Raw genomic sequence first — 24003 nt, 5'->3', positions numbered from 1 at the left:
TAGGGCCGGGACCCCACCCGCAGTAGGCCTAAGGGGCAGATCCCGCGCTGGCCGCTGACACGAGAGGGCGGGCGGGCAGGCATTCCAGGCAGCCACGACGGAGGAGAGGCTGCTGGGAGCCCCGGTGCCGCTAGGGGTTGCTCGCTGTAACTTTTGCACTGCGGCAGTTGGTGCGGAACGCGGCGGAGCTCGCGCTTGCCCGGTTGCTGGGGTGACGGGGCGGAAGCGGACCTTCCTCCGCGCGCCATTTTCAAACCGCTGGTTCGGCCCAGCTGCCGGCGCTGAGGCCTGCGGAGCCGGAGTCACCGGTGAGTGTCCCTCGCCCCCGAGGTCATGGGCGCGGTCGTTAGGAGCCCCCCGGAGCTTCGCTTCCGCCTTTTCCGGGGAAGGAAGGGCCGAGCCCTGCGGGGGTCACAGTCTGTTGCTATGGCGACGTTGATGACAGTGATGTCAGGTGCGGGAGGGCTGGGAGCTCCCAGGGCCGGGGGATTCCGGTGCCCGGGTCTGGTGAGGGGTGACCCGGGGCTCCTTGAAGCAGGGACTCGGCGTCGCTTAGCGGCAGGGCTGGGCCTGGGCGGTCCTGTGCCGCCAGGTGTTAACGACCCTCCCGGCATCACCCCGGACAGTGATGGTGGGGCCGAGTTACCATCATTGCGTCCCCACAGCCCCCTGCCCGCGCCCCAAACCCTGTGCGCCCCTCCCTGAGACGTGTCCGCCGCCCACCCCAGCCGGCCCCTCCTAGGAGTGACTGTGTCTGTGCTCCCACTGTACGGCCTGTACCCCGATGTGATGTGTGCCTGGCCCACTGTCATCCTTACACTAGATCAGGGGTCGGCAACCTTTCAGAAGTGGTGTGCTGAGTCTTTATTTATTCACTCTGATTTAGGGTTTTGCGTGCCAGTCATACATTTTAACGTTTTTAGAAGGTCTCTTTCTATAAGTCTATAATGTATAACTAAACTATTGTTGTATGTAAAGTAAATAAGGTTTTTAAAATGTTTAAGAAGCTTAATTTAAAATTAAATTAAAATGTAGAGCCCCCCCGGACCGGTGGCCAGGACCCAGGCAGTGTGAGCGCCACTGAAAATCAGGTCATGTGCTGCCTTCGGCACGCATGCCATAGGTTGCCTACCCCTGCACTAGATGCAGGCAAGGGGATCTGCGTCCACTCCCACCCGGCCCCTCCCTCCGACCGCAGCTGCAGCCAGCCACCTTCCCACCCTGAGGCCTCCCTGTGATTTACCCACCATCTATCCCATGCTGACCCCTTACATATATCCTTCCTGTAACCTTTGCAACCCCACTGCCCCCACCATGTGCGCGCACACACCCTGACCCATCTCTACAATCTGTGCAAACACCCCGTGCCGACCAAAGGCGGATTAAGATTTAGTGGGGCATTGGGCACAAAAAAACATTTGGGCCCCCCCACATCCTGTGGGGCCACGAGCTCTGGAACTGGGGATGGGTGGGACATACCCACTCACTTTTTAACTTTTTAGCAACTAGGAGCAGCAGTGGCTGCGTTTTGCAGGGAGGGAGCTGATAAAGTGATCAGCTCCCTTGCTGCAAAGCGCGGCCTTTGTTAGTGGAGTCAGCCTCTTCCTGCTGGGAGCCCTCACCACGGGGACCTGCCCCCTGCTCTTCCTCTGCCCCTAAGATGCTAAAAGACAACGCACGGTCAGTCTGTGAAACTCTTTGTCAGAGGATGTTGTGAAGGTCAAGACTATAACATGGTTCAAAAAAGAGCTAGATAAATTCATGGAGGATATGTCCATCAATGGCTATTAGCCAGGATGAGTAGGGATGGTGTCCCTAGCCTCTGTTTTCCAGAAGCTTGGAATGGGCAACAGGGGATGGATCACTTGATGATTACCTGTTCTGTTCATTTCCTCTGGGGCACCTGGAATTGGCCACTGTCAGAAGACAGGATACTGGGCTAGATGGACCATTGGTCTGATCCAGTATGGCCGCTCTTATGTTCTTAATCATCAAGGGAGCCTGGACCACTGTGGAGAACCCCAGCCCCTCCACCTGCCCTGGGTGGGGGCTGCTCTTGGGCCCCTGGGGTGCCCTACAGTGGCCTGGGCTTCCTGGGCATCTCTTACCGTGCCCGGCTCCAGCCTCCGGCTTGGCCAGGGGGTGTGGGGCCTCAGGCGGAAGAGGAGGAGCAGGGATAAGGCCACAGTTCCAGCGCAGGTGGCCCTCTCCCCTTCTATACAGGTTCCGGCACTGCTGGGGCCCCTGGGCATGGGCCCTGTGGGCCCATGTGTCAATCTGCCACTGGTGCTGACCCATTTCTGCAATTGGAATCTGCATTTCTATATGTATACTTGGACTTTAAGAAAACCTTTGACAAGGTCCCTCACCAAAGACTCTTAAGCAGAGTAGGCAGTCATGGGACAAGAGGGAAGGTCCTCTCATGGATAAGTAACTGGTTAAAAGATAGGAAATTAAGGGTAGGAATAAATGTCCAGTTTTCACAGTGGAGTATGGTAAATTTAAGGGTCCCCCAGCGATCTGTACTGGGACCTCTACTGTTCAACATATTCATAAATAATCTGGAAAAAAAGGATAAACAATGAGGTGGCAAAGTTTGCAGATGACACAAAATTACTCAAGAAAGTTAAATCTAAAGCTGACTGCGAAGAGTTACAAAGAGATCTTCCTAAACTGGGTGAGTGGGGAACAAAATGGCAGATGAAATTCAGTATTGATAAATGCAAGGTAATGCACACTGGAAAACATCCCAACTCTACATACAAAATGAAGGGGCCTAAATTAGCTGTTACTACTCAGCTGTGGGGGTCTGGGTGCAGCTAGTTTGGGATCTGGATGTGGGGGCTTGGAATGGTGCAGGGGGGTGGGGCCTGTCAGGGTGGGGGTTTGAGTGCAGGGAGCTCAGTGGGGGGTGGTCTGGGTGCAAAGCTGGGGGTCTGGAGGCAGGGGGTCTGGTTGCAGGGAGGCTTCAGATGCAGGGGTTGAGGTTCAGTGGGGTGGGTTCAGGTATGGAGGGTTGGGTGTGTGTGTCTGGGTATACAGGGTGAGGTTTGGCAGGAGGGGCAGGTATGGGAGGTATGATGCACAGGGGTTGGGCGGATGGGGGAGAAGCTCCTCGTATAGTAACCCCTGCCCCCCGTGGCTGAGGAGCGATAGGGGCAGGAAGCAGGGGAGGATGCTGAGCTTCCTGCAACCAGGGGAAGGTTTTTGGGAGTGGGTATGCCACGGCCCCATCTGCTCCTTGCAGGGGAAGAGGAAGGCCCGTCCTCTCCTGCCTCCAGTTCAGCCGAGACTAGCAGCTGATCCTGGCGCAGGATAGGAGCCACTGGCTGGGGTGTCCCAGTGATTTACCTCTCCGCCAACTGCTTCGGGTGCCTGAAACAATGTACCTGCGCTGCTAGGGAGGGGTGCATGACCGCTCTTGCAGCTTCCCTTTGCTTCCCTGTCAAAGTCATTTTTCTGTAGGGACATTGATTCTGCGCACTCGCAGTGGCACAGAATTCCCCCAGGAGTAAGCCTGATGTTTAACCTTCCATTTCTAAGCAAGCTAACAGAGAAGCTTGCCAATTTTATCTGGAACTCTCCTTAGGCACTGCCGGTATTTGGGTCCCTTTTCAGTGAGGATTCAGGCCAGGACATAGTACAAAGATGGTGCTGGGTGGTTTTATGGATAATCTTCTTTTGACTACATGTGGTCCCCATGTGTCCCTGAACCTCCTGTCCCCATGTGTCTCTGTGCCCCAACTCAGCCATTCCCCTTCCCCCATGTAGCCCTGCAGCCCCCCTCCCCTTGTGTCCCTGCACCCCCTCAGCCAGCCTCCTCCCCTCATCCCTATGTGTCCCTGCACCCCTCCCCCCTGTCCTTATGTGTCTCTTTTCCCCCACTCAGCCATCCCCCTATCCCCATGTGGCCTTGCACTCCCTCCCCCATCCCCATGTGGCTCTGCACGTCCCTCCCCACTGTGGCCCTGTGCCTCCACTCCCATTCAGCTGCTGCCCCAGTCTGTCCTCCCCCACTAGCCCTTATGAGCCTGCTGACCCCCCTCCCCCCCAGCAGCTCCCCACTGTCTGTCTCCCCATATCCCCTGTCTCTTGACCTGGCCCAACAGGCGCTGTGAAGAAGGCACTGAAGGCTCTCTCTCTTCCCTAGCTGGCTGGGAGCGGCTGCTCTGTTCTAGCGCCATAGCGCCCTCTGTTGAGCAAAAGGCAGAAGTGCATCAACTTTCCAGCAGAAGCTATTTTCTGCAAAAATAAAAATATGCATGGCATATTAATTATGTGCATGCACAGTGGCGCAGAATTCCCCCAGGAGTAATAATCCACTGGAAATGTCAACCTTGAGTGAAATTTGTATGTGAAGGAAACAAAATCTTTGTGAGAACTGGTCCATGGATCTCACTCCTGGTGGAGATCAAGATGACCACAAAATTCAGAAAGTGCAGAATTCACTTTGAGTTAGTCTTCGCATAAAAATATCTCCCTGAAGTCTGGTTCTTGCTGTTGGGAGGGCAAAGAGAAAGAGAGTTTTTTGTGTGTATACCTCAAGTGAGGAGCTCAGATAGGCGTAGTATAAAAATCTAGATAAATAATTTCTTTATAATAAAACTCAGTGTAAGTGGACGGTGTCTTTTAATAAAGGCTTTTAGTTACACAATGTATCGAGAACATACCGTATATACTCTATCATAAGCCGATTCGTTTATAAGCCGACCCCCGCAAGATGGATAAGTAAAAAATGGAAAATTTTTATGACCCATTCATAAGCCGACCCTATAATTCAGGGGTCGGCAAACTTTGGCTCCCGGGCCATCAGGATAAGCCACTGGCGGGCCGAGATGGTTTGTTTACCTCGAGTCTCTGCAGGCACGGAGGTAAACCTAAGTAAACAAAGTGTCCCGGCCCGCCAGCTGCAGCTGCTTCGGAGGCTATGGGGAGAGCAGCGTGGCCAGAAGTGGAGCGACTCTGGCCCTGCCTCTTCCCTTCTGGCTCTGCTGCCTCTCCTTGCCCCCTCTGTTGGGGGGAGGGGCTGTGTCCCACCTCTCTATATCCGTTCATAAGCCGACCCCCTTCTCTGATGCTTCCCTTTTTTACAAAAAAAATTCAGCTTATGAACAAGTAAATATGGTATATAGAAATCTATATTTCATATACAAAAATACTATTTATTTATTTATTTATTTTATTTTACCAGAAAGGATTACTTTTACTTATTCATGTTGTATAGCGGCAAGAAAGAAACTCTGTATATATTCTATAATCTTTTTCAGGTCACCTTGTTTTTGCTGGGAGCGATAAAATCACTTTTGAAGCATATTCACAATGAGCACGGCTGCAGAGCGAAAGTTCATTAACCTCAGGAAGAGGCTAGATCAGCTGGGCTATCGACAACCCTTGGGAGTGGAGAGCTTGCCTCTGGTGGAAAAACTTTTTAGGTATCCAAACAAAAGGGAAATCTTTAAAAAGAACATTAGTCATAGCAGTGCATGCTACTTGACTATAAAACTAGTGGAAAACTCTTATTCTTTTAAAAAATTGCTTTAAAAACAAAAACAAAATTTTCTATTGAAATAGGGTCAAATGAGAAATTGTTTAAAGTGAACATTTAAAATTTTATGAGATTTTATTGGGATAGTTTCTAAGTATTGACAAGTTAAGAAAATCCTAGTATCCAACTCCTGGGACAACTGGGTATTTACTGGTCTCTATAAAGGCTGATGATCTTCATTTAAAAATTCAAAATGTCTAAACTGAGGCTAAAAATGAAAACTTACCTCCTGACTCTGGTTCTTAATAATCTTATGTGGGTAGAGTGTATATATCTGTGTCCACATTTACTGAAATGTGTAATGGGATGCAACTGGTTGCATAAAGCAGAAAATGAATGTAGCTAAGTAGTATGTCTGGAGGACAACTTATTCACTCTTCAGCTGTTTGATGGCTTTGATGCCATTAGGCACACAGGAATTGCCATACTATATCAGAACAGAGGTCCAGCTAGTCCAGTATCCTGTCTCGGATAGTGGCCAGCACCAGATGCTTTGGAGGAAGGTGTAAGAACCCCACAATCAGCAGATGTGGAGTAATCTGCCCCATACTTAGGTCTCATCCTGAGTACCAGTAGATTGGTTTGAGCCCTCTGAGGTATGAGGTTTAATGTTCCTTTCACAAAATTTGTTACAATTAATTATGGTAGCTAAATATTCTTGAGATACATATCAATACCAATACCTTTTTGAATCACGTTTAAATTCTTGGCCTCGGTGACTTCCTGTGGCAATGACTACCACAGTTTAATTACATGTTGTTTATCAATTTTGAATTTCCTTTCCTTTAATATAATTGAATGTCCACTTGGTCTTGTGTTATGAGGCAGGGATAACCAAAGTTTTTGATCTGCCTTGTCTATACCATCTCTACTTTTATCATGTCTCTTCTTCTTCATCTCCTTTCTAACGTAAACAATCCCAATCTTTTCACTCTTTCTTCATATGACAGTTTTTCCATGCCCTTGATTATTGTCGTTGCCTTTCTTTGAACACCTCTAGTTTAGAAATTTCCTTTTTGAGAAGGGATGCACACAGTATTCGAGATGAGGCTGCATCAGTGATTTATATAAAGGCACTATAGTATTTTCTGTACTATTCATCATTGTGTTCTTTATGCATTTTATGCCAGTTCTCATTTTCAGTCTTAATGGACAAACCAATCTGTCCACCCAATATTTTTAAACTCATGTGTTACAGTTTATCCTTGAAGAGCAACATAAAACATTTTATTTTAGAAAAACCAAAACTCAAGGCAACTCATTTTGTCTACAATGAGAGCAGATCAACCTAGTTCCTGGTTGAATAACCAGGTCCAGGGTGTCCATAGACAAGATACTTTATAAGAAAAAATTGATAATCTAATTGATTATTGAAGATAGAAGCTTTCTTGATAGGATACCATTTTCCATATTGAAAATTTAAGAAGATTTCTATTTAAAACAATAAAACTACTTGTGCTGCTGTGAATTTTTCTTCACAAAGAGAATTCTTCAGGGAAAATTAGTTAGGCCTAATTTTAGGAATACATTTGTTAATCCCACATTTTTGGTTTACAGACACTTGGTATGTTACAGAAACTAATTATTGGTCGCCTCTGGCCATTCTGCCAGCATTATTATGTAACCATAGAATCCTTTCTAAATATCTAGCAAGTTGTAACCAATAATTCTAGACTAAAGCCAGAAGGAAAAGATCAGCCACATTTAAGTCTATTGCATTATACTGCATTAATATTTTGAAGTTTGCACTGAATTATCATCAAATCTTTATAGTGAAAATTCTGACTTTATATACCTATGTTTTGGAATGTACCTGTGTATAAGAGAGGGAGTCTTAACATCTCTCTAGTAGATTAAACAAGTAATTTAAAAATGGTTTCAAACAACATGACTGCCTTTTTAAGGGCAAAATAACCATTTGGGATTATAACTTTCAATTTGGTAGGATTCTTACCTGAATTTAGACTATCTGCTGTCTTTTGATTTCAGTGACCTTGTCCATACAACAGAGAGCCTGCGCAGTACAAAGTTATCTGCTGGAAAAATTGAAAAAGAATGCAGCAATTTTGATGCTATTCTAGAACCTTATAAAGCAGAGAATGCTAAACTCACCAGGGAAAATAATGAATTACATTTAGAGATATTGAAACTGAAAGAACAATCTGATCGTCATGTTAAAGGTAACATGAAAAATTAAGATACTTTTCAGTCTTTTTGAATATCAAAAATAACTGGATTTTGTTTCAGATTGCACATATGGCCCTGATCCTGCAAATTCTTCTGTATGTTCTTAACTTTAAGCCCATGTGTAGTCCCATTGACTTCAGTGTGTTTACAGACTGGGGCCTAAATGTACAAATGTTTGTTCTATAATCTAAAGGCTGCTGAACTCCAATACGTTAACATACTGATCATGTCAAGTTGCATTTTTTTCTGAGATAATTCTACTACAGTGATACTCAGACTGAGCCTTGGGAGCTGCAAGTGGCTCTTTAATGTGTCTTCTGTGGCTCTTTGCAGCACATAATATTAAAATACTGTGTGATTTTATTAACCAGTCTAAGTTATTAACCAATCAGGATGCTTTTGCTATGTTGTTAATCAGTTGTAGAATACTTGGTCAGTCATTTTGCTGTGAGAATTTTTATATTATATATATATATATATATATAAATAAAAAAAATAGTAAATGAAACAATGAATTCACACTACTGTGGCTCTTTTGGGTAATGTTGATTGCTAATTTGACTCCTGAACCACTGAGGTCTGAATATCACTGTTATACAACATGGAAAAATTGCTTTAAAATTAAAATACAAGGAATATTGCTGTTTAAAGTGTGGCTTTACTCTGAAAAGGGACTATGTGTGTATACATATGAATGAAAAGTTTTTTTATGTGGTTCTACCTTTATGATCTTTCAGTGACTTCTAAATCAAATTTGTTCATTTTTCAAATTTGTGGGTGTTTTTCCCCATCTGGCAAATTGCAAACTCACCCTGAAATCTAACAGTGAAGCCAGTGTTCTTTCTGGCTCATCACAAATACTTAGCTCTTATAAAAATGCTTTTCATCCATAGATTCAAAGTGCTTAAAAATTCTGTAACTGGAATTTAGTTAACAATCCTGAAGAGAATCTAGTTCAATATTGCAGAGTTGTATTAGCTATACACTTCTAAAAGGAAAAAAATAGTATCTTAATAATTAAAGTAAATAGAGTTCACTCTGAATATACACTTAAGTAAAAACCAACCACATTACAGTCTGTTTTCAGAATTGATGGGCTCTTTAATTGAAGGGTATTAATGGAAGCCGCAGGTCTAATGGGAAATCCTGCTCTCTGACTGGTTTCTCACAAAGTTGCTCAGATCATGCTAAGCAGATGAGCGAAAGCCGTTGGATCCCTTCCAGTCCTAGCAGCTAAGAACAGGAGAGGAGGGAGAAGAAGTTCTGTTTTAGATTTGCAGGGACCATAAGATAAATGACACACTATCATTTTCTTAAAATACCATTGTTTGTGATATTGGTCCTCATTATTTAAACAAGCAATGTTTCAGAGTAGCAGCTGTGTTAGTCTCTATCCTCAAAAAGAACAGGAGTACTTATGGCACCTTAGAGACTAACAAATTTATTTGAGCATAAGCTTTCGTGGGCTACAGCCCACTTCATCAGATGCATAGAATGGAACATATAGTAAGAAATATATATACATACAGAGAACATAAAAAGGTGGAAGTTGCCATACCAACTGTAAGAGGCTAATTAATTAAGATGAGCTACTATCAGCAGGAGAAAAAAAACTTTTGTAGTGATAATCAAGATGGCCCATTCCAGACAGTTGACAAGAAGGTGTGAGGATACTTAACATGGGGAAATAGATTCAATTTGTGTAATGACCCAGCCACTCCCAGTCTCTGTTCAAACCCAAGTTAATGGTATCTAGTTTGCAAAGTAATTCAAGCTCAGCAGTTTCTCATTGGAGTCTGTTTTTGAAGCTTTTCTGTTGCAAAATTGCCACCTTTGTCTGTTACTGAGTGACCAGAGAGGTTGAAGTGTTCTCCTACTGGTTTTTAAATGTTATGATTCCTGATGCCAGATTTGTATCCATTTATTCTTTAGTGTAGAGACTGTCCGGTTTGGCCAATGTACATGGCAGAGGGGGCATTGCTGGCACGTGATGGCATATATCACATTGGTAGATGTGCAGGTGAACGAGCCCCTGATGGCGTGGCTAATGTGATTAGGTCCTATGATGGTGTCATTTGAATAAATATGTGTAAAGAGTTGGCATCGGGCTTTGTTGCAAGGATAGGTTCCTGGGTTAGTGTTTTTGTTGTGTGGTGTGCGGTTGCTGGTGAGTATTTGCTTCAGGTTGGGGGGCTGTCTGTAAGCGAGGACTGGTCTGTCTCCCAAGATCTGTGAGAGTGAGGGATCATCTTTCAGGATAGGTTGTAGATCTTTGATGGTGTGCTGGAGAGGTTTTAGTTGGGGGCTGAAGGTGATGGCTAGTGGCTTTCTGTTATTTTCTTTGTTGGGCCTGTCCTGTAGTAGGTGACTTCTGGGTTCCCTACTGGCTCTGTCAATCTGTTTTTTCACTTCAGCAGGTGGGTATTGTAGTTTTAAGAATGCTTGATAGAGATCTTGTCGGTGTTTGTCTCTGTCTGAGGGATTGGAGCAAATGCGGTTATATCTTAGAGCTTGGCTGTAGACAATGGATCGTGTGGTGTGTCCTGGATGGAAGCTGGAGGCATATAGGTAAGTATAGCGGACAGTAGGTTTCCGGTATAGGGTGGTGTTTATGTGACCATCGCTTATTAGCACAGTGTCCGCTTGTGTGGATTGATCTAGGCTGAGGTTGATGGTGGGATGGAAATTGTTGAAATCATGGTGGAATTCCTCAAGTGCTTCTTTTCCATGGGTCCAGATAATGAAGATGTCCTCAATGTAGCGCAAGTAGAGTAGGGACATTAGGGGATGAGAGCTAACGAAGCGTTGTTCTAAGTCAGCCATAAAAATGTTGGCATACTGTGGCGCCATGCAGATACCCATAGCAGTGCCGCTACGAAACTGAAACTGCTGAGCTTGAATTAATATGCAAACTAGATACCATTAACTTGGGTTTGAATAGAGACTGGGAGGGCTGGGTCATTACACGTATTGAATCTATTTCCCCATGTTAAGTATCCTCACACTTCTTGTCAACTGTCTAAAATGGGCCATCTTGATTATCATTACAAAAGTTTTTTTTTTCTCCTGCTGATAATAGCTCATCTTAATTAATTAGCCTCTTACAGTTGGTATGGCTACTTCCACCTTTTCATGTTCTCTGTATGTATATATATTTCTTAGTATATGTTCCATTCTATGCATCTGATGAAGTGGGCTGTAGCCCATGAAAGCTTATGCTCAAATAAATTTGTTAGTCTCTAAGGTGCCACAAGTACTCCTGTTCTTTAAACAAGCAATGTTCATCCTATACATGCCTTTACTTTTTTATCTGTGAACTTTTCATACTAATGAATGGTCAGAAAGGAAATAAGTATAATGTCAGATCTTCATTGTTTATCACTGAATTATTTTAGAAGTATCTGGGCTAAATATTACAGTATGAACCCTCCAGAATTTGCAGATAAACATTTTGTAAATTGAAAGAAAAACGTGGATCTTATTTTATGTGTTTCAATACTGAAGAGGTTTTAAACTTTTTCAGTACACTCGTGAGAAATAATGTCCACAGATGTCCAGTTTGTTTTTTTTATTACACTGAGTTAAAATTGAAGATTCCTGAGGTCAGACTTCATTTTAGCCCATGACTATCATAAGTAAATTCCAGAGTAAGTTGTTCTGCCCACATAAAATATAGATCTTGTTCCAGTCTTGAACACACACAACATGCCACTGGCACATTCTAGTCTGGAAGTTGACAGCCTCATGTTGAAATTTTCAGGAAGACTTTATTAACTTAAAGTAAGAATGACCTATCAAAACAAATACCATGTACATTAATAGAGTAGAGTGAAATATACCCTTCAATTGTATAATATATTTAAAATGAAAAATGTTTATTACTTTTAGTGCTATATTTAAAAATCAATTGTCAGTGGACTTCCATTGTGTTCCTAAAGCTTCCACAGATAAAGTAAAAATTTGTTGCAAAAAATTAGTATCATAATACTTTTACCACCACCTTTAATAAAATTAACTGCAGTGTCAAGATGGTAGTACATTTTAAAATAATAATGTATCCTCAATATTGACAGAGAAAGCTAAAGCGTCTATGTTCTCTTTTGTGCAATAGCATCACAATGACAAATGTAATCAGCAAAAGCAGTATTCCAGTATATTTATCTCTTCTTTTTTTATTACTATCCTCACTATGAATGAAGAGCCAGTGACGGTTTTCTTTGCTGTACCACCAGCGTAGTCCAGGCTATAAAGACATCTTAACCCTTTCAAAGGAGGAGCAAATCAGTCTAAGGGTGATATTCGGATGGCACAGAGCAGTCATAGTAATTGCTTATGCCACTTACTATTCATGGCATAGAAGGATAATTAGTTAATGGCTAGAAGAAAGAGGATCAGAGGGGTAGCCACGTTAGTCTGTATCCACAAAAACAATGAGGAGTCCAGTGGCACCTTAAAGACTAACAGATTTATTTGGGCATAAGCTTTCGTGGGTAAAAAACCCACTTCTTCAGATGCATGGAGTCCATCTGAAGAAGTGGGTTTTTTATCCACGAAAGCTTATGCCCAAATAAATCTGTTAGTCTTTAAGGTGCCAAGAAAGAGGATGTGGCCAGGATGTTTCCGAGCCCTTGTGTCTGTTGCAGCCTGGCATAAGTTAGAGCAGCACAACTCAAGAGGAAGAGCCTGCACAGAGCATAACTGAGATCATTGGCAAAGCTGAGCTTTAAGCTGCTTTTGCACATCACCCCTGTGACCTGTGTTCTATGGTTTGACAGAACTAGAAGTCTCCACCTCATTCCACTGGAGTCTGTCTATACTGAATAAAAATAACAACAATAATAATAATCTGTAAATAAAACTCAGATGTTACTTACATGAAGTAAGACTTTAACAGCTGAAAAACATATTAGTAATAATGAAAGAAAATTTGCATCAACTGTGCAAAAATCTAAAGAACTAACAGTATCAGCCCCCGTATAATTGTCATGTTTTTGAAAATGAGGACATATGACTCCTTTATGCATATTTTTGTACGATTAGAATATTGATAGCTATTGTTTTGTTTTTTTCTAGACTTGAAGGCCACATTAAGAAAGGTTGAACATGAGACAGCTGACTTGAAATTTCTGAATAATCAATATATACATAAAATTCGATCATTAGAGCGAGATAACAAAGCCAAGACTGAAAAAATTCAGCAACTTCAGGAGAAGAATCTACAAGCAGTAGTACAAACTCCAGGTACGACCACTGCATATAAAGCAATCCTAGATAGTCTTACTTTTCCCAAACTGTGATGATGTTCTACTTTCTAGGTAAGGATGAGAAGCTGGGATTATCTTCTTAAACTTTTGGCTCTCTGCTCTGCAAGTCTGCTTTTCCATATGTTTAAGAAAGATTTGTGTAACATATTGTTATCAAAGAAAGAAGATGAGTGATACGGGCAAAGTTGCCTCTGGAAAATTACATAGTTAGAACATGACCTTAAAGGGTATCATGTTAACCAACATACGTTTGACCGTGACTCTGCTACCAACGGCAAATCATATTTAACACTGTCAGCTGGTCATGGGTAAACCCATGTCTCAGTAGTTTGTCTTTAACATTGTACAGTTGGTCGTGGATAATATGATTTGTCCCTGTCTATATTGACTTCACGATAATGGTCAGCATCATGTTAGTTAACCTGTTAGAGCAGTCTGAGGGCTGCTGTCCTGTAACAGCCACAAAGGGCTGTAAACTTAGTTCAAAATCAGAGTAATATAGTGGCTTCTAAATGCTGGCCTCCTTGTTTTTAGTAATCATGCCTCTCCCCTGCCTTTCACTGGTATGCTGATAGCAAGATGGGTGTGTGTAACATGAGAACCTACTTTGGCTGTACAGCTTCAGTATCATCATCCTTGCATCTGGTTGATCCTCTCTGAGCCACTTACCCCTGGTCTACACTGGGGGGAGGGGATTGATCTAAGATACGCAACTTCAGCTACGCAAATAGCGTAGCTGAAGTCGAAGTATCTTAGATCGAATTACCTGGGGTCCACACGGCGCGGGATCGACGGCCGCGGCTCCCCCGTCGACTGCGCTACCGCCGCTCGCTCTGGTGGAGTTCCGGAGTCGACGGTGAGTGAGTTCGGGGATCGATATATCACGTCTTAACGAGACACAATATATCGATCCCGGATAAATCGATTGCTACCCGCCAATACGGCGGGTAGTGAAGACGTACCCTTGGCTGTTGCAGCTGAAGTCAGTTTTCCACCCCAATACTAAACAATCATACTGCACCAAGGATCTAGCCCTCTGGGAATTCAAAGAACTTAAAGTAGTCTCTCTCTGCAGGTCTCTCTGATAAATGAACATGTGCTAGTGTTTAATTTTACTTGTTAGGGTAACTTCTCTCTTTCACTTCCTTTCCCACACTCTTTCAAATGGGGAAGTGTTCGTGGGGAACTGCAACATTTAAGGTTTTATGTCTGAGTTCTTTTGGTTACCCATCCACTATTTGCATCTGAAAGAAACCCATGTGCAATTTAGCTAACATTAAGCTATCTTCTACTCTTTTTCACCTCCATGCGTTCATGCTCCTCCCTTGGGATTTTTGTTAATTTCTTACTTGATGACCCATTGTACTCTTCTTTTATGTCTGTGGCTTTACTCCTTTCTTTCCCCTCTGATTTTCCCCCTCAAGAGTCTGCTGCAATTACCCCTATTCCATGCACAAGATCATACATCATATTTAATCTTCTGGTTAGTAGAACTAGTGGTTACTGCCTCTGAAACTAGTCAGTACTGTCCCTCATATTTTTTATTAATATAATACAATATAAAAAAACTGTTGGTGCACATGGCTCTTTAATTTACAAGCAAATAGCCAAGATTGCTAAAAGCATCTGTAATATAAATTAGATTGATAAGGTAATGAAATTAATGACAGACCATTTGGAGTTATGGGTGGAAGGAAGGGTAAGGAAAGAGGCATCAGTAAACAATGAGGAGCTAAGTTTAGTCACATCAAGTATATCCTAAATGTTGTTTTGTTTATCCTTTTGACATTTTAATATAATTTTTTTTAATTCAGTGCTTTGCTGCTAGTAGGACATAGATAAGTGGTGGAAATCTCACTAAAAGGAGTGTTTTAAGGAGAGACAGGTTGTTTACTGAACAGGAGTGACACATCATTTGGCCAGAGGTGGTCACTAGAGTGACACAAGGAATCCCTTTTGTCAAGTGCTGAGAGTGCTGGAGAAGCAGAAATCCTAGCCCATGCTTCCCTAGGAAGATGTGAAAGTTATTTGCAAATGCTGATGCACTACTACTAGATCACTTTTTCAGCTTCCCTTCTGTTTTATCTCTACCCACTGTGTTTTGTCTCCTCCTTGCTCTCTACTATTTGTCCCTCCCCTCTGTTTTTTGCCTTCTACTGCTAATTAATTCCTAATTTAGACTCACTTCTGCATTTCTGAAAAACTTTCCAGTGGCTTTGTAAAGACACAATGAACGAAGCTGTCAAAATCCAATCAATTCTCTTGATTTTAATTTTGTTGCTGGGGAATTTGCACAAAATTTTCAGGTGTGATTCTCTCGCTCATCTTTCAGAATTACTGGAAGGATTCCTTCAATCCTATATTGAACACCTTTTTACTACAGAAACATTATCTCATAGCTTTGTTTATGGTGGTTTATTTTTCAGCTGTAACATTTTAACATAGCATCACTCAAGGTGTATTTCTGTAGCAATAAGAGTTCTATGGCTCTTGTGTAGCTGTAGAAACTTGCACTGGTCTGCAATTCCATGCTTATGTGATCATATGATAGCTGGTGAATCCCAGGATTCTTGTTGCTCCATAATATTCTGACCGTGGAAATTATTCTTTCATACAGGCAATCTTAATTTTTCTCAATGTGACATCCATTAGTGTCAAAGCATATGTCAAACGTATAATTTTGGTATGTTTAGTGATACAGTGCAGGGCAACTGCACTGTAGTCCCCCCCTCCAGGATCGCTAAGAGCACCCAGCTTCTCTTAGCTTTTTTAGGCATCCAGCTTCTCAGCCATCATGTGTCTTGGATAGAGAGCCATGTCTCTCTCCCTGCTGACAGGGTGTTTTTCCAGGTGGCACAGTTCCCTGCCTACACTGTGGTATTCCCAGCAAGCCCCATCGTCTGCACTTTTTGAAGGCTGTAAACAGCATAATGGCCCACAGTTATAAGTTACCACACAGCTATTTATAAGCAAGCATGCTTATTGTTAAGGTGAAAGCATTACAGAGCAAACATATTAAAAACAATACAAACCTACCCCGCCCTGCTTCTTCCCACTCCTACCTCTTCCCCGCCCAGTTCCTCCCCCGAGCATTCTGTGCCCTCGCTCCTCCTCCCTCCCCCCCATCCCCCCCAGTGCCTCTTGATGCCGCGAAACAGCTGATCTATGGCAGGCGGGAGGCGCTGGGAGGGAGGGGGAGGCACTGATCTGCAGGGCCTGCCAGCAGCCTGGAGGTGCTGGGGGGATGGGGAGGTGCTGGTAGGGGGTCTGCCAGTGGGTGCTCAGCACCCACCATTTTTTTTTTTCACATGGGTGCTCCAACCCTGGAGTCAGCGCCTATGCCCTAAGCACCATATGTTTTGCCAGCATAAGTGGTAGTGTGCATAGTGCTTTGTTGGTGGGAGAGCTTCTCCCGCCAATATAGCTATCGCCGCTCATTGAGGTGGTTTTACTATGTTGACGGGAGAGGTCCCTCCCGTTGGGATAGAGCAGCCACACGAGCAATCTCACAGCAACATAGCTGCATTGGTATAGCTGTGCCGCTGTAAGCTTGCTATTGTAGACATGGTCCTAGATTCAGAACCAGAACAACCAGGAATAGTTCAGTCTTTCCTTTATACAGTTTGGGCCTTTGATCTTAGCCTCATGTAACAGGGGATCAGCAGACAATTGCTTACTCCTCACAGGAAAACACCCAGTCTTTTGAAGCTACACTAACTGGAGATGAGGAATTTGCATTAACCTCTCTCTAGTCACTTCGCAGGTTTGTCCCAAAAGTCCCTTCTTATCTGGCATATTGTTCCGTATAGTCCTTTGATCATTCAGGCCTCACATCACATCTCCCCGTAACATTACATTGCAATGTAAGCCTAAGGTTAGTGGGACTCAAGCTAGCTGACCCATTTCAGGGAACCCTGGGCTTGAGCATCTACAGTGCATTTTAACTCTAGGTTAAGGATTTTCTGATCCATGTTTGAACCTTGGGCTCTGGCATCCACACTGCAGTACACAGACCCAAGTCAAAGTAACCCTATCCCAGAGTGCCTAGTGTCTTCTGCCCCCAGTATCAACATTCTTGTGCTATGAATGTGTTGTACTGTGGGAAAACTCTACTGCCCTCCCTGTTTCCTAATTGTGGGATTTTAGGTACCCATAAGGAGTACATACACTGTATAATTAGCTCATAGATTCATAGATTCTAGGACTGGAAGGGACCTCGAGAGGTCATCAAGTCCAGTCCCCTGCCCGCATGGCAGGACCAAATACTGTCTAGACCATCCCTGATAGACATTTATCTAACCTACTCTTAAATATCTCCAGAGATGGAGATTCCACAACCTCCCTAGGCAATTTATTCCAGTGTTTAACCACCCTGACAGTTAGGAACTTTTTCCTAATGTCCAACCTAGACCTCCCTTGCTGCAGTTTAAGCCCATTGCTTCTTGTTCTATCCTCAGAGGCTAAGGTGAACAAGTTTTCTCCCTCCTCCTTATGACACCCTTTTAGATACCTGAAAACTGCTATCATGTCCCCTCTCAGTCTTCTCTTTTCCAAACTAAACAAACCCAATTCTTTCAGCCTTCCTTCATAGGTCATGTTCTCAAGATCTTTAATCATTCTTGTTGCTCTTCTCTGGACCCTTTCCAATTTCTCCACATCTTTCTTGAAATGCGGTGCCCAGAACTGGACACAATACTCCAGCTGAGGCCTAACCAGAGCAGAGTAGAGCGGAAGAATGACTTCTCGTGTCTTGCTCACAACACACCTGTTAATACATCCCAGAATCATGTTTGCTTTTTTTGCAACAGCATCACACTGTTGACTCATATTTAGCTTGTGGTCCACTATAACCCCTAGATCCTTTTCTGCCGTACTCCTTCCTAGACAGTCTCTTCCCATTCTGTATGTGTGAAACTGATTTTTTCTTCCTAAGTGGAGCACTTTGCATTTGTCTTTGTTAAACTTCACCCTGTTTAACTCAGACCATTTCTCCAATTTGTCCAGATCATTTTGAATTATGACCCTGTCCTCCAAAGCAGTTGCAATCCCTCCCAGTTTGGTATCATCCGCAAACTTAATAATCGTACTTTCTATACCAATATCTAAGTCGTTAATGAAGATATTGAACAGAGCCGGTCCCAAAACAGACCCCTGCGGAACCCCACTCGTTATGCCTTTCCAGCAGGATTGGGAACCATTAATAACAACTCTCTGAGTACGGTTATCCAGCCAATTATGCACCCACCTTATAGTACCCTCATTTGGTGACTGTCTCAGTAGAATGACTGCAGTTTGAGAAGACTTTATACTGAACTACCATCTAATGCAGAGGTGGGCAAACTACGGCCCGCTGGCCACATCCAGCCCACGGGACCCTCCTGCCGGGCCCCTGAGCTCCTGGCCCGGGAGGCTAGTCCCCGGCTCCTCCCCTGATGTTCCCCCATCCCCACAGCCTCAGCTCACTCTGCCGCCAGCGCAATGCTCTGGGCAGCAGGGCTGCAAGCTCCTGGGGCAGTGCCACTGCAGAGCCCGGCCTGATCCGGTGCTCTGTGCTGTGCGGTGCGTGGCTGTAGCGCCGCCAGCCACCGGTGCTCCAGGCAGCGCGGTAAGGGGCAGGGAGCTGGGGGGCTAGCAGGATTTGATCATATGTTTAATCTTTATGGGGTTGAGAAACGTCGCCGACAGCTCACTCTCCTGGGCTAAAGAAAACTGCATTTCTCTAAATAGTATTCTTACTTTACTTTTTGCCATCCGATATTCTTACTGCTTATTGGCCAAAGTGCTTGGGGTAGGGGTACGGTTGGTTCAAATGTATTAAATATAAATTTAGCATGGATAGAAAAGCTGGTGTTTTTATTCAAATAAAGTATTGAACCCACAGTGATCCAGGTGGGAATGGTAAAGTCATGTAACTGAGTCACTCAGCTCCACTTGTCCCTCTCATATTTTGGAAGGCACTTCAGATTCTTAAACCGTGGGTCGAGTGCTGTAGCTATCTTTACAAATCTCACATTGGTACCTTCTTTGTGTTGGCAATGAAAGTGTTCTTAAAACGAACAATATGCTGGGTCATCATCCAAGACTGCTATAACATGAAATATATGGCAGAATGTGGGTAAAACAGAGCAGGGCACATATAAGGAGTTCAGTCACGAATTAAATTAACGCATTATTTTTTTAACGACCGTCATTAGCATGGAAGCATGTCCTCTGGAATGGTGGCCCATGCATGAAGGGGCATATGAATGTTTAGCATATCTGGCATGTAAATACCTTGCAATGGCGGCTACAAAAGTGCCATGCAAATGCCTGTTCTCACTTTCAGGTGACATTATCTCCCTTAGATGTAAACAAACTTGTTTGTTTTAGCAATTGGCTGAACAAGAAGTAGGACTGAGTGGACTTGTAGGCTCTAAAGTTTTACATTGTTTTGTTTTTGAGTGCAGTCATGTAACAAAACAAAAAATCTACATTTGTAATTTGCACTTTCACGATGAAGAGATTGCACTACAGTACTTGTATGAGGTGAATTGAAAAATACTATTTCTTCTATTTATCATTTTTTCAGTGCAAATATTTGTAATAAAAAATAATATACACTTTGATTTCAATTACAACACAGAATACAATATATATGAAAATGTAAAAAAAAATCCAAAATACACCTCTACCCCGATATAACGCGACATGATATAACACGAATTCGGATATAACGCATTAAAGCAGTGCTCCGGGGGGGCGGGGCTGCGCACTCCGGCGGATCAAAGCAAGTTCAATATAATTCGGTTTCACCTATAACGCGGTAAGATTTTTTGGCTCCCAAGGACAGTGTTATATCGGGGTAGAGGTGTATTTAATAAATTTCAATTGGTATTCTGTTGTTTGAGTGTGATTTAAAACTGCGATTAATCACGATAAAATTTTTTGAGTTAGCCGTGTGAGTTAACTGTGATTATTCAACAGCCCTAGTTGTTTTGTTTGTTTTAGTATCATGGGGGAATCTGTCTCTTTTGTGGGATTTGCGGGATCTAAGTTTTTGCGGGTAGAAGTGAGATAAAAATGCAAGAAACAATGCTGGAGTGAGTCGGAGTGGGTATTGCGGGGCAGGATGGGTATGGGATTAAAAAAATAGTCCGTTGCAGGACTCTACTTTGTAGTCATCCCTCAGAGAGGTTACATGGAATTCCAGCCCATAATAATACATAACCTTTTTTGTTTAGTATGATAGATGCCATAGATACTTACACCTAATTCAATAAAATTTTGTCCAAGATGTTGCAGGAAATTGCCATATCTTTTACACTGAAATGTACAGCAAAGGCAGAAAGTGAGGGGGAGGAGGAGGAGAATAAAATGTGGGCCAGTATGTTGCATGTTGTGCAGCTTCTATTCATTTTTATTGTGTTAATGAAAATTTATCATATCATTTGTAGATCTCACTATTGAATGGGGGTTTAATTTGTCTTAACATTTCTCTGTAAGGCAACGCTGGTATTTTTAAACCCAGTCACTGGATTCTCTGCTAAATCCACTAAATTTGGAATTGCATGTCAGTGAACTCTGTTTTCATTATTACATGATAGGGTAATATCCTTTCTGGACCTACTTCTGTCTTTAAGAAGAGCTCTGTGTAGCTCACAAACTCATCTCCCTCACCAACAGAAATTGATCTAGTAAAAGATATTACCTCACCCACCTTGTCTCTCTAATATCCTGGGACCACCGTAGCTACAACAACACTGCATACATTACATGATGAGTATTGAGATTTGTCTGTTTGAAAATATTACAAATAGAAATAACAGAATCTGAAAGTTGTTTAAAGTGTTGTTTAAACATTTTCTCAGTAATGTTGTTACTAGGAGCTCTTGTGCTTGTAGCCTCTGCTTAGTTGAGAGGGTGGGGGTTGGTGAAACAGTAACAAGTTCTACAGTTTGTGTTGTAGAAAGTAGAGGCAATTGGAATTAGACAAAATTAATGTGTAGTATTTTATTAAGGATGTTGTCAAGAATGTATGACTTCTATTCATGGGCGCTTCTCTGTGATGAAAAGAAGGAACATGCTAATTCAGAAGCTATTGAATACTTCACTTCAGATGAAAATATAATATCCTCTTTTACTTCAATTTCAAGTAATAAACATTTGTGGATTTTTAGGTGGCAGGAAAAGAAACATTCCATTCAGGCGTCAACTCATGCAGATTGATCAACCTGTCCCTCCTTCAGGAGTCAGCACCTATCCAATTCCTCAGCCAGATGACCCCTATGTTGCAGATCTTCTTCAAGTGGCTGATAACAGGTGACTTAAAGATTTTTTTCAAAATGTTGAAATGTTGGTAATATATATTTGCTGTTGTAACAATGTTTTTCTCATCATTCTTTAATCTTTGACATCACATAGCATTTCATGTCTCATTGCTATGAAGCTTTGCAGCACCAATCACACATTCTCTTGATTTGCTACTCTATAGCCCTTCTAGATTTTTTTTGCCAAGAAGAACCTCTAAGTGCATGGAGATTTAGTCATTCATGTATGTCTGTGGTAATGACACCAGAGAAATCAATTTCTCTAGGAAAAGAAATACATATTCTTTAAGAACAGTCTAGTTCTTATACTGAATATCATTTTTATTGACTGACAGTGCTCTCAATATGGAATAAAGATTACATTTCTTCATTCTTAATTTCTGTGTATGACATAAGAATGGCAATACAGGATCAGACCAATGGTCCATCTAGACCACTATCCTGTCTTCCAACAGTGGCCAATGCCAGGTGTTTCAGAGGGAATGAACAGAACAGGTAATCATCAAATGATCTATCCCCCTGTCACCCATTCCCAGCTTCAGACGTTAGGGATACCATCCCCGCTTATCTTGACTAATAGCCATTGATGGACCTGTCATCCATGAATTTATCTAGTTCATTTTTGAACCCTCTTATAGTCTTGGCCTTCACAACATCCTCTGCCAAGGAGTTCCACAGGTTGACTGTGCGTTGTGTGAAGAAATACTTCCTTTTGTTTGGTTTAAACCTGCTGCCTATTAATTTCATTTGGTGACCTCTAGTTCTTGTGTTATGAGAAGGAGTAAATAACAATTCCTTATTTACTTTCTCCACACCAGTCATGATTTTATAGACCTCTATCTTATCCCCCCCTTAGTCGTCTCTTTTCCAAGCTGAAAAGTCCCAGTCTTATTAATCTCTCCTCATACGGAAGAATTCCATACCCCCAATCATTTCTGTTGCCCTTTTCTCTACCTTTTCCAATTCCAATATATATTTTTGAGATGGGGTGACAAGATCTGCACGCAATATTCAAGATGTGGGCGTAGCATGGATTTATATAGAGGCAATATGATATTTTCTGTCTTATTATCTGTATAATACTATAAATCTATAACACACTAGCAATGGAGATTTAATAAACAGCTTATTGTCTTAAAGCATTGCCCTTGAGATTCTAATATGGTGCCTTAAATGAATTTTAGTTCAAATACTGTGAATTGAAGCCAAGAGGGCAGTGTTTTGTGGAGAGGATGTTTCATCTTAGGTATTTGTGTGTGTGTCTGTATATGTGTGTATGTGTGTGTGTCTGTATATGTGTGTATATTGTGTGTGTGTGTGTGTGTGTGTGTGTGTGTATATATATATATATACATATAATTTTTGGTTTCCTTTTCTGGTTATGTCTGAAGAATGTTTGTTTGTCCTGGGAACTTGAACTTGTATGAGGCTCTAGTCATTTAAAAAAATCTTTTCTGATATCTTCCTGGTTTTCTTCTGTTAAAACTCATCTACTTTTCATACTGAAGCCTCTGTACCTATATTATGCATGACCGTAACTCTTCTGTTTAGTCCAATATATCTCTTGTGGGGGCAAGGTGCAAATATTAATAGAAAACTGTTGAAACTCTATCTCACTAGAATATGTTTGTGTTGAATTACTGAATGAAACCAATCTGGACATATGCACTATATTGTAAATATATTTCAGAATTCATGAACTTCAGTTGGAAGTAGCCGAATTGCAGGAAAAGCTGGAGATATCTGAACGTGGGGTGAAAAATTATAGCAAACAGGTAGAATAAACACTTTAAGGTTTTGTTCGTTTGTTTGTTTTTTGCCACAGTAACACTGGGAATAGTCTGTGTATAATTTGTATTTTTACATTACTGGAAAAGCATGAAGCGTCAAATATGGTCAGAATGAGTTCCATAAATTAGTAATATTTTTCAACCCCTATTCTATACTGTTTTGTTTTTACACTTCTGGATGAAATTGCTAATGCAAAGATGTTAAAAGATGTTTTCCTACTGTTTATGTTCTGTTTGGATCAATGATTCCATTAAATAACATATATTTAATGGCATTTAAATTCAGGTTTTCATGTATGTATACAAGCACAAATCATTCCAGGATCACTTTGATGTACAAATACACACCCTAAGGATAATTTTTTTGTTAAGTTTGGACTATACCTATTTGAAAACGATTTTTAAAAAATATGTATCTGGTTAGGATAAACTGTCTTTGCAGTTTTTTAGTCCATATGTGGTTTATTAGATTCCTGTTTTGGACTAAAGTACCAACTTTTAGACTTGCACTCTGCATATGTGGAATGATAGGTAGGATATCTTTTTACATAAATAATATTGGCTTTTTAAACATATGTAAATAAAAAAAAAGGTGATTATAGTAAATGACAAAATATTGACTTAGGGCTTGGCTACACTTGTGAGTTACAGTGCAATAAAGGAGCTCTGGGCGCCCTAGCTCACTCCCCGTCCACACTGGCAAGGTACGTAGAGCGCTCTGACTCTGCAGCTACAACGCTGCTGGTACTCCACCTTGGCGAGAATAATATTTGCTGCGCCTTGGCTACAATGCCCGGGCGTCAGTGTGAACGAGGTGTTGCGTTACTGCGCTCTGATAGGCCTCCGGAAATGTCCCATAATCCTCTTAAGTCAAGTGGCCACTCTTGTCATTGTTTTGAACTCCTGTAGGA

The 24003-nt window shown here is 42.3% G+C and overlaps 1 protein-coding gene across 1 annotated transcript in view; it reads left to right on the top strand.

Annotated features, from left to right (window-relative positions):
- The first annotated feature begins 224 nt into the window (after window positions 1–224).
- Window positions 225–24003, top strand: part of CEP135 (centrosomal protein 135) — a 101728-nt gene continuing 77949 nt past the window's right edge. Inside the window, exons 1-6 of the mRNA XM_026647928.2 lie at window positions 225–308; window positions 5268–5432; window positions 7535–7725; window positions 12806–12973; window positions 21153–21294; window positions 22993–23077. Coding sequence (XP_026503713.1) covers window positions 5320–5432; window positions 7535–7725; window positions 12806–12973; window positions 21153–21294; window positions 22993–23077 — 699 coding nt within the window. The 5' untranslated portion in view covers window positions 225–308; window positions 5268–5319. The remainder of the gene's footprint in view (window positions 309–5267; window positions 5433–7534; window positions 7726–12805; window positions 12974–21152; window positions 21295–22992; window positions 23078–24003) is intronic.

The sequence above is a fragment of the Terrapene carolina genome, unplaced genomic scaffold, assembly GCF_002925995.2.
Source record: "Terrapene carolina triunguis isolate 2854851 unplaced genomic scaffold, T_m_triunguis-2.0 Scaffold66, whole genome shotgun sequence".
NCBI lineage: Eukaryota > Metazoa > Chordata > Testudines > Emydidae > Terrapene > Terrapene triunguis.
This window is presented reverse-complemented; position numbering and strand designations above follow the sequence as displayed.